The following is an 11,004-nucleotide window of genomic DNA, read 5'->3' as shown; positions in this document are numbered from 1 at the left end:
AAGACAGCAGTGGTTTGAATTCGGGGTTTTCCTTACCCTTGATGACCTGCTTTCCCAGGCTGACAAGTCCCATCTGCCCGAAGCAACTGGTTTTAAGGCACCCAATCATTCCGTCTGTCTAGGTATGACCTAGACAGACTGAATGATTGGGCTGAGTGTCGTAAGTGCCTTACGACACTAGAAAGAAAAAGGAAGAAGGGGGGGACATGATTGGAACGTAAAAAATACTCAGGGGGGATTGACAGAGTGGACATAGACGAAATGTTCACACAGAATAGTAACAGAACGAGGGGACATAGGTGGAAGCTGGAAACTCAGATGAGTCACAGGATGTTAGGAAATTTTCTTTTAGCGTGAGAGTAGTGGGAAAATGAAATGCACTTAAGGATCAAGTTGTAGAAGCAAATACTATTCATAATTTTAAAACCAGGTATGAAAGGGAAATAGGACCGGAGTCATTGCTGTAAACAACCGATGCTCGAAAGGCGGGATCCAAGAGTCAATGCTCGATCCTGCAGACACAACTAGGTGAGTACACACACACACACACACACACACACACACACACACACACACACACACACACACACGGGCAAGTACACCACTTACGCTCCTCAGTCTCTAATAACCTTGTTAAAACATGTCATCACCTCACTTCCCCGTTATTCCTCCCTCGCCACTCCCGCCGTTATTCTCTCCCTCCTGTCTCCTCTTTGTTCTCATCTCTTTTCTCAGTACTCTACTTTATCCCTTTCATCTCCCCCATAATCGCTCTTCCCTCTCTTCTTAGTCTCACTCTCTCCTTTATCATATTATTTCCTCTTTCAAGCCCATTACCCTGTCATATCCTTCTCATTTATATTCCCTTGTCTTTCCACCCAATTCTGTTCCTTCTCTTCCTTTCTTCCATCTTTTCTCTCGTTATCTTATGCATGCTCTTATAATTATGTATATTAGAGGCCTTTCTGGCAATAATGTAAATAGAAGTACTCGCTAATCTTGATATCTGCCGGCACGCGCGTTTATTAATAGTTTATTGTATAAATTCTCATAGTACTCGCCTATTTGTACTCATATATCTGTGCCAGAAGTATTTTGAGCTTGAGTTCCCGAGGCCCACCACCAATTTCGGTACATTGTGGATGGAGGTGGCTTCTACTACCTACCGTTAAGGCTACTTAATTCCCACTCACTGCTGCCTTTACGCCATGGGAGTATTTGTTTTAAATCACTGTGGCTCTTCTGGTCTCCACCTATGGTCACCTCCTGTGGCTCTTCTGGTCTCCACCTATGGTCACCTCCTGTGGCTCTTCTGGTCTCCACCTATGGTCACCTCCTGTGGCTCTTCTGGTCTCCACCTATGGTCACCTCCTGTGGCTCTTCTGGTCTCCACCTATGGTCACCTCCTGTGGCTCTTCTGGCCTCCACCTATGGTCACCTCCTGTGGCTCTTCTGGTCTCCACCTATGGTCACCTCCTGTGGCTCTTCTGGTCTCCACCTATGGTCACCTCCTGTGGCTCTTCTGGTCTCCACCTATGGTCACCTCCTGTGGCTCTTCTGGTCTGTCGTTCTGTGGTTATTCTCTGGAAATTTGTGTGGAAATAATTCTGTGTCGTTGATGGGACATTTAATCTGGACTGTTTCTTGGGAGTAAGATGTGGGTGAATCGGTGAAGAAAGCTGTATCCTGTTATGTTTTGTGGGTCGAAGCTGTATCATCGTAGGAAGTTGAATTTTACATTGCGTCGTGAAAGGAAGTTGTACCTAGTATGTATTAGAGAAAAATCTACGAATTAAAAAATATTGTCAACTGCAGAAAGCAGAATAGCCTACATTAGGCAGCTTCAATATAAAATGAGTCACATATCCTTCATGAATTTGTTTAACCTACACATGAAACCATCAAGCGATACGTGTTGCATAAATCAATGAAACATATTTCGAAACCAGATTTTTGTTAATGGAAAGTTATCTACTTTGAAAGTAAGTGATCAAGTTGTTTTATAAAAAGAGCACATAACAGCTCTCCCACGTTGGACTAGTCAAGAAATTATTGGGAAAGTTGTTCCATTTTATCGTGGGAAAAAGTTGTAGTCTTGTTTGTATCGTGGGAGGAAGTTGTAGTCTTGATTGTATCGTGGGAGGAAGTTGCAGTCTTGATTGTATCGTGGGAGGAAGTTGCAGTCTTGATTGTATCTGAGGAGGAAGCTGTAGTCTTGATTGTATCGTGGGAGGGGGTTGCAGCCTTGATTGTATCGTGGGAGGAAGTTGCAGTCTTGATTGTATCGTGGGAGGAAGTTGCAGCCTTGATTGTATCGTGGGAGGAAGTTGCAGTCTTGATTGTATCTGAGGAGGAAGCTGTAGTCTTGATTGTATCGTGGGAGGGGGTTGCAGCCTTGATTGTATCGTGGGAGGAAGTTGCAGTCTTCATTGTATCTGAGGAGGAAGCTGTAGTCTTGATTGTATCGTGGGAGGGGGTTGCAGCCTTGATTGTATCGTGGGAGGAAGTTGCAGTCTTCATTGTATCTGAGGAGGAAGCTGTAGCCTTGATTGTATCGTGGGAGGAAGTTGTAGTCTTGATTGTATCGTGGGAGGAAGTTGTAGTCTTGATTGTATCGTGGGAGGAAGTTGTAGTCTTGATTGTATCGTGGGAGGAAGTTGTATCCTTGATTGTATCGTGGGAGGAAGTTGTAGTCTTGATTGTATCGTGGGAGGAAGTTGTAGTCTTGATTGTATCTGAGGAGGAAGCTGTAGTCTTGATTGTATCGTGGGAGGGGGTTGTAGCCTTGATTGTATCGTGGGAGGAAGTTGTATCCTTGATTGTATCGTGGGAGGGGGTTGTAGCCTTGATTGTATCGTGGGAGGAAGTTGTATCCTTGATTGTATCGTGGGAGGAAGTTGTAGTGAAGGTAATATCGCAAGAGGAAGGTTTTGACTGGGTTGCGATAGCTGTCGTGGAAAACGACATCTCCCGATATGGTTTCCTTCGCTCATTCATAACTTTAACAATACTTCCGTCGCCCTATATATTTGCGCTCTTCAAAAATACCATTATGAATTGTGGTGCGGAACCAGGTAAGAGTTCCTTCCCACTAGAAGGTGAAGGGACGACGACGTTTCGGTTCGTCCTGCACCATTCTCAAGTCGATCTTGAGAAAGAGAATCGACTTGAGAATGGTCCAGGACGGACCGAGACGTCGTCTCTTCACCTTCTAGTGAGTGGTCTGGTCACCATGCTTAAGCCACGTTATTGTGGCTCCTCGCCTGCACAAGAGTTCCTTCATATTATTATTATTATTTTTTTTGTTATGCAATTTATTTCATCAGCAAAACAAAGCAGGAATTTTGGGTATATTGCAGTTTATTGGAAACTTTAGAGACCCAATCTTAGATAAAGATGATAAGGGAAAACAATAGTGGGTGTTATCGCACAGCCATAGTGAGGGGGGGGGGACCATGGACCGAGGTAGGGTGGGGGGTGGGGGGGAGGGGTTCGCAATGTGGCTGATGGAACTCTTGACAGGAAATCATTACTGCCAAAACGTACGAACACGCTCCCCGAACCCCCGTCCATCTATTCCCACATGTCCTACATCGTGACATTTAATATCAGGTGCTGGGGCGTCTCCAGAGCGTTCGAAATTTTTTTTTAGGGCGATTTCGGCTATCGACTCGTTTTTTTTTTTAATTAAGTATCCTCGCTAGAGACCTTAATGGATAAAAAGAAATTCCTCATGTCTTACATGTTTTATTTCTGGTTGAAACTTAGAACTAATTTTGATTTGATTCGTGAAAGATGATTTCTAATATATATACATATATTTTTTTTTCCAGCGCACCTGTTTCTTTGAGATGAGGCGACTAAGAGGAACTTCCCCGTGTTAAGGTAAGTCTCAGTAGAGCGGTATGATAAGTTTGTATTGATCAGGGGAAGGTAAGATGTGTTTGTGATTATAACGAGAATATTAAGGTCATTATTAGGTAAAACCACTAAGCCAGAAACCACTAAGCCAGAACTACTATTTAACTCGAGGAAGGGATATTATTGCTATCAGTGTGGATATGTTGACAATTAACTGGGATATAAAGATAAAAAAGCTGAGATATAAAGGAGCTGGGATATGAGAACTAGGAGCTGGGATATGAGAACTTGGAGCTGGGGGAAGGAGACAACGAACTGGGAAATGAGGACAAGGATTCTGGGATACGAAAAAAAAGGAATTAGGGTCTGAAGACACGCATTTTAGGATAGGAAGAAAAAGAGCTGGGGTATGAGGGCAAGGGGCTAAGAGGGTATCAGATTATGAGGTCGAAGTAAAGAAGTAGGAGGATACAGCGCTAAGCCAGCACGACTACATACCACCTCCAAGGAATATTAGCACAAAGATCTAGGATAGGATATGGGGGCGTGATGAAAGGGGACTAAGGTCAGCTGTCAGTCATAAGCTTGAGACAGTAACTGTTTAAATAACTGTGCTTTCGACCGGGAATCATAATAACTGATTATTCTTAGCATTTTCTTTGGGTTTTAACTGCCACCTCTCTGAGGGCAACTGAAGGTCCTAATGAGCCTCTGTTGCGTTTATAGCATCAAACATCAATTACAGCATCAATTAGTAGTTTTGTTAAAGAGCTGGATAATTAGAACCACAAACAATGCGGGCTACTGGAACTAAAGCTTTTGAATAGTGGTAAGCTTAAGTTGATGAACGTGGACTTAGAGAGACAGGTGTGGCATGATTTGAAAGTTTCCTACTTGCCATAGACCACCTTCTCCTCCTCCCTCCAAGGTAGTTTATTGTGCATCCTATACTCATGATGTAAGGGGTAGTTTATTGTGCATCCCATACTCATAATGTAAGGGGTAGTTTATTGTGCATCCCATACTCATAATGTAAGGGGTAGTTTATTGTGCATCCCATACTCATGATGTAAGGGGTAGTTTATTGTGCATCCCATACTCATATTGTAAGGGGTAGTTTATTGTGCATCCCATACTCATGATGTAAGGGGTAGTTTATTGTGCATCCCATACTCATAATGTAAGGGGTAGTTTATTGTGCATCCCATACTCATAATGTAAGGGGTAGTTTATTGTGCATCCCATACTCATGATGTAAGGGGTAGTTTATTGTGCATCCCATACTCATGATGTAAGGGGTAGTTTATTGTGCACCCCATACTCATAATGTAAGGGGTAGTTTATTGTGCATCCCATACTCATGATGTAAGGGGTAGTTTATTGTGTACCCCATACTCATGATGTAAGGGGTAGTTTATTGTGCACCCCATACTCATGATGTAATGGGTAGTTTATTGTGTACCCCATACTCATGATGTAAGGGGTAGTTTATTGTGCACCCCATACTCATGATGTAAGGGGTAGTTTATTGTGCACCCCATACTCATGATGTAAGGGGTAGTTTATTGTGCATCCCATACTCATAATGTAAGGGGTAGTTTATTGTGCACCCCATACTCATAATGTAAGGGGTAGTTTATTGTGCATCCCATACTCATAATGTAAGGGGTAGTTTATTGTGCATCCCATACTCATAATGTAATGGGTAGTTTATTGTGCATCCCATACTCATAATGTAATGGGTAGTTTATTGTGTACCCCATACTTATCCTGTCAGTGGTAGCGCAAAAAGAATTATAGGGCACAAAATAGGCTTGAATCAAACCAAACTTAATCAATTTCCCCATAGTGCTGCTGGTGACATTTTATACCTAGAGACTTCAGCCCATATTGTAATGAACTCATTGGCTTTGCGCTGTTGGTCTGGATGAGAGATGTATACTTCTTTACCAATAACTTTGCATATGCCTGTCCAGGCTTTGCTCAGGGGAGTGTGCTGATTAATCCGTTCACAAGACCTCACAGTTGTTATGCCCAAGTTTCGGCATTCTCTGTCCCTCGCTGGAGCAAGCGAGCCATGTCAAGAGTTTCAACATTTGAACAGTTGTGTGGTACTTTCATCATTTTTTTTTATTGTTTGTCTAGCTAGTGATAAAAGTTGATTCAATGAGCATAATCAATATAGATATTCTGTCTACCTCGCTGACCGGTATTTCTGTTTATTTGCTTTGATTCACTTTATGTAAGTCACATACATTTTAGTTTGATGATCGACATGAAAAGTTTTAATACAGACTTTCAGGAAATTGTGAAGTTATTTTATTGTTCATTTCTCAATGTTACGAGGAAACATAAGTGAAAAAATCTGTTATCTTGAGGTTATCTTGAGATGATTTCGGCTTGTTTTTTTTAGTGTCCCCGCGGCCCGGTCCTCGACCAGGCCTCCACCCCTAGGAAGCAGCCCGTGACAGCTGACTAACACCCAGGTACCTATTTTACTGCTAGGTAACAGGGGCATTCAGGGTGAAAGAAACTTTGCCCATTTGTTTCTGCCTCGTGCGGGAATCGAACCCGCGTCACAGAATTACGAGCCCTGCGCGCTATCCACCAGGCTACGAGGCCCCTAATGTTATGTTTCCTCATATCAGATTTCTCAGGTCTAGTGAGCTTAGCTACAGGAAAGGCAACATTGAACACATCCACGTTGGCTCTTATTGCTGAATGATCACACATTAGGTGAACCACACTAACAGAATAATTATTATGTATGACAAGTTACATCCAATACACCTATGGACCAATACCAACCAAGTGTGATCAATCACACTAGATGGTTGGTCGATATCAACCAATTTCAACCCAGTGTAATCAATATTCTACCGTGGGTGTTAGTGAATTGATCCTTCATGTTGCGTATTTGGCACTTAAATCAACGCTTACGATGGGAAGATTATAAGGAACAAAATTTTGAAGTTCAGTATAATGAGCGAAGTCTGTAGGTGCATTTGTCCTCAACCCTCTCTTCCAGATAATAGACTACATACTCAACCCTGCCTTTCAGATAGTAGATTACATCATCTACCCTATCTTCCAAGATAGTAGACTACTTCCTTAATTCTACTCTGCCTTTCAAGACAATAGACTTCCTCCTCTCCCCTGCCCATCCTACCCCCTCAAATCCTCTGCCCCCTATCTCTTAATCACTATTTCCCCTCACCTTTGCTCATGCTAAAGTTGAACTTCAAAAGTCATTTCTGTTCCACTCCGGCAACCTGTCCAGATCTTCCTGTAATATCTTTCCCATACGTTCCTATTGCTCTCTCTGGTTTTCCATCATCCAGAAACACTTACATGTAAATCACCTTTATTAGGAGAGCGCCAGTGTGTGATTTACTCTATGTAATCCTAAGGTAATCTACTCTACTTTAAGGTAAATTACTCTTTAGAGTTTAAGGTAATCCTAAGGATGGATGATTCGCTAATCACCGTGTTATTTGCGTATGGGAAAATTGCGTAATCCAACCTCATAAACTATACATATCCTATCTCATTCTAATCTAACGACCTGATCTATCTTATCCTAACCAGACCGAAGCTAATCTGACCTAACCTATTCAATCTAGAGCCACCTTTTCCATTCTAACCAAACCTAACCTATCCCAATCAAGCCTCGCCTGACCAATCTCACCGTAAATAATTCTAACCTAGGTAATCTAACCTAACCTGATACTTCTTGTGACTGTAGACTGGTGCTCCGTGTGACTGTAGACTGGTGCTCCATTTGACTGGTGCTCCAGGTGACTGTTGCTCCATGTGACTGGTGCTCAGTGTGACATTAGACTGGTGCTCCGTGTGACAGTAAACTGGTGCTCCGTGTGACTGTAGACTGGTGGTCCGCGTGACTGTACACTGGTGCTCCATGTCACTGTAGACTGGTGCTCCGTGTGACTGTAGACTGGTGCTCCAAGAAACTCTAGACTGGGGCTCCGTGTGACTGTAGACTGGTGCTCCGTGTGACTGTTGACTGGTGCTCCAAGAAACTCTAGACTGGGGCTCCGTGTGACTGTAGACTGGTGCTCCGTGTGACTGTAGACTGGTGCTCCAAGTAACTCTAGACTGGGGCTCCGTGTGACTGTAGACTGGTGCTCCGTGTGACTGTTGACTGGTGTTCCGCGGGACTGGTGCTCCGTATGACTGTATACTGGTGCTCCGTGTGACTGTGGACTGTTGCTTCACGACACACTAACGACACACAGTGTGGAAGGTCAGACACGTGTGTGATCATGAACACCGCCGCAGCCTTTGAGAAGTGTAGCGATAATTGGCAGTTGAATAGGAGGAGCGGCGGTGGGCGGTGGGCGGGGGAGGTGGGCGGGTCTTGTGGAGAGGAACGGGTGGAGGTGGGCTGGTGGAGGTGGGCTCGAACCCTTCCAAGGTCGCCTGGTTTACTGCTACCTCTCCTAGTGCAGGGACTTCTCGTTTTATTGAGAAGACTTCTTGTTGAGTTCTTCACACACCTCTTTGTCGTTTTCTGGTTTACTGCTACCTCTCCTAGTGCAGGGACTTCTCGTTTTATTGAGAAGACTTCTTGTTGAGTTCTTCACACACCTCTTTGTCGTTTTCTGTGTACCTGTCTTCACCCGTTCTAAGTTTCATCACCTGTTCTTTCTCTGTTATTTTCCTCCTGATGTGACTGTGGAACAGTTTTGGTTCGGTCTTGGCTTTATTACCTAAGTAATTTTCATACTGTCTCTCTGCTTCACTTCTCACACCGACATACTCATTCATGGCTGTATGATACACTCTGCTTTTTAGTGTTGTGTTACTCTTTAAGTTCCTCCACTCCCATTTGCTCAGTTCCTTTGCTGCCATACATGACCTATTAAACGCTGCTTATAATTAACATTATAGACGATGCTTATCATTCATTGGCTGCTTCATTACTAATTAACGCAATGTGATCACTTATTATAGTATTCGATCTTGTGATCATAAATCCGAATGACAGATCGCTTCTTAAAGCGAGTCTGGGTCAATACATCTTGTAATCCCGTCTACGTACTATAGTCACATGATTAATTAGGTGACTATTAGATTTTCTGTACACCAGTAGAGATGCACTTTATATTGATCTATACTTTCCAATCCTTACTGCTTGTTTTGTGCGCTCTCCCGTGGCATTTTTTGTGTACATAATGAGACAGTGTGAACATATTGGAGATGATAATGTATATTGTCTGGTCGTGACACTATGGTGGGAACAAGAGCCCCAGGGAAGCTCCTGCCCACCGTCTTTATACAGACAGGCTGAGATACGGATGTATACGTTTATGTGTGTTTTTGGGTCTTTCATTCTGTTTCTGCCTTTGTCCGTCTCTCTATCTGTCGGCGGCCAACACCCTTTTGTTCTAAGTGTAACCTTGTCTGTGTACCCTCGACATAACCAGGGTACTTGTAATTATTTAGGGTTATCTTGAGGTTATCTTGAGATGATTTCGGGGCTTTTGAGTGTCCCCGCGGCCCGGTCCTCGACCAGACCTCCACCCCCAGGAAGCAGCCCGTGACAGCTGACTAACACCCAGGTACCTATTTTACTGCTAGGTAACAGGGCCATAGGGTGAAAGAAACTCTGCCCATTGTTTCTCGCCGGCACCTGGGATCGAACCCAGGACCACAGGATCACAAGTCCAGCGTGCTGTCCGCTCGGCCGACCGGCTCCCTAGCCGGTCGCTAGGTGAGGTTTAACCGACCGGGTGAGTTAAATTGTCCCTTAAGGAATCGTAAACTTTACCACTAGTTTGCTGTATGGGACTTCTGCTTCGACTTCTGCCTCTGTGGAGTGTGAAGGGTAACGTAAGGTAGAGGTGGTGAAGTATTCTGTTGTACTGTGGAGGTTATAGGGTTATAATAAAGTAGATATCGAACTGGAGGTTCCATTACCCCCTCTTGCATAGGGCTAGATCATCTGCTCTAGACTGCACAACAAATTTAGATATATTTTTGGAAACTACTTTTCTGGGGGCCGGACCTATCCTAACCCCTTTAGGTGGTATTCCTGTACCTTGTTATAACCCTAAAAGGTCCCCCCCCCCCATTGTATCAAGTGGGGACGTGTTACTGATCCCTGTTATTGTTTCTGGACCTGGAACAACAGTCAAGCTGGGACCACCCAATAGTGGAAAATAGCTGTTGTCATGCTCAGCGCCGCAACATCAGACAAGGAGAAAGTCCGCCTCAGAGCAGTGCATGCCCCCCATGCAGGAGACTTCCTCCTGGCAGTACCCATGTCGGCAATGGGCACGCGCCTAGATCCAGAATCCCTTCGTGTAGAAGTGGCCCTCCGCCTTGGTGCCCAAATTCACACGGAATAAAAGTGTACTTGCAACAGGGTGGAAGCAGACCAATATGGACTGCATGGGTTGCACTGTAGAAGCTCCAAGGGCTGGCATGCAAGACACAACGAGGTTAATGACATTATCAAGAGGAGGGAGGGAACTATCAGGGAAAAGGAGCCTTGCCTCGGCTCAGTGCTAAGCAGAGAGAGAACCTCGCATCCTAGTAGACCAACACCTGGATTACCCCGCATTTTCCCCAGGTGGCATCACAATACCCCTGGAAGAGTGGCAGACAGCTGGTGTGGGACTACACGTGTGTATCCACCCTGGCTGAGAAGTTTTACACTTCGGTGCTGATCAAGCAGGCGAGCCGGTCAACCACAGAGAAACAGCAAAATCAGTCAAGTTCAGACGATTGAAGGTCTAAATACCTTTGTTCCCATAGCGTGTGAGACACTTGGCCTTAAGCAGGCCACTACACCACACTGACTGTTACAATCAGACTGTAAACCAAACAGTCAGTGTGGTGTAATGGGTAAGGTACTAGATATGAAAAGGTGTACGAGGTGTCGCGAGGATGAGTTCTCTTATATATATATATATATATATATATATATATATATATATATATATATATATATATATATATATATATATATATATATATCCTGGGGGGGCCCATTCAAGTCTTGTCGCGCACACATAAATACATACATATATATATATATATATATATATATATATATATATATATATATATATATATATATATATATATATATACATATATATATATATATATATATAT

The 11,004-nt window shown here is 43.6% G+C and overlaps 1 protein-coding gene across 1 annotated transcript in view; it reads right to left on the bottom strand.

Annotated features, from left to right (window-relative positions):
* Positions 1 to 2,049: 2,049 nt before the first annotated feature.
* Positions 2,050 to 11,004, bottom strand: part of LOC138351105 (uncharacterized) — an 18,861-nt gene continuing 9,906 nt past the window's right edge. The window contains exon 3 of the mRNA XM_069302734.1: positions 2,050 to 3,021. Within this exon, the coding sequence (XP_069158835.1) occupies positions 2,050 to 3,021 (972 nt within the window). The remainder of the gene's footprint in view (positions 3,022 to 11,004) is intronic.

Source organism: Procambarus clarkii, chromosome 48, assembly GCF_040958095.1.
Source record: "Procambarus clarkii isolate CNS0578487 chromosome 48, FALCON_Pclarkii_2.0, whole genome shotgun sequence".
Taxonomy (NCBI): Eukaryota; Metazoa; Arthropoda; class Malacostraca; order Decapoda; family Cambaridae; genus Procambarus; species Procambarus clarkii.
This window is presented reverse-complemented; position numbering and strand designations above follow the sequence as displayed.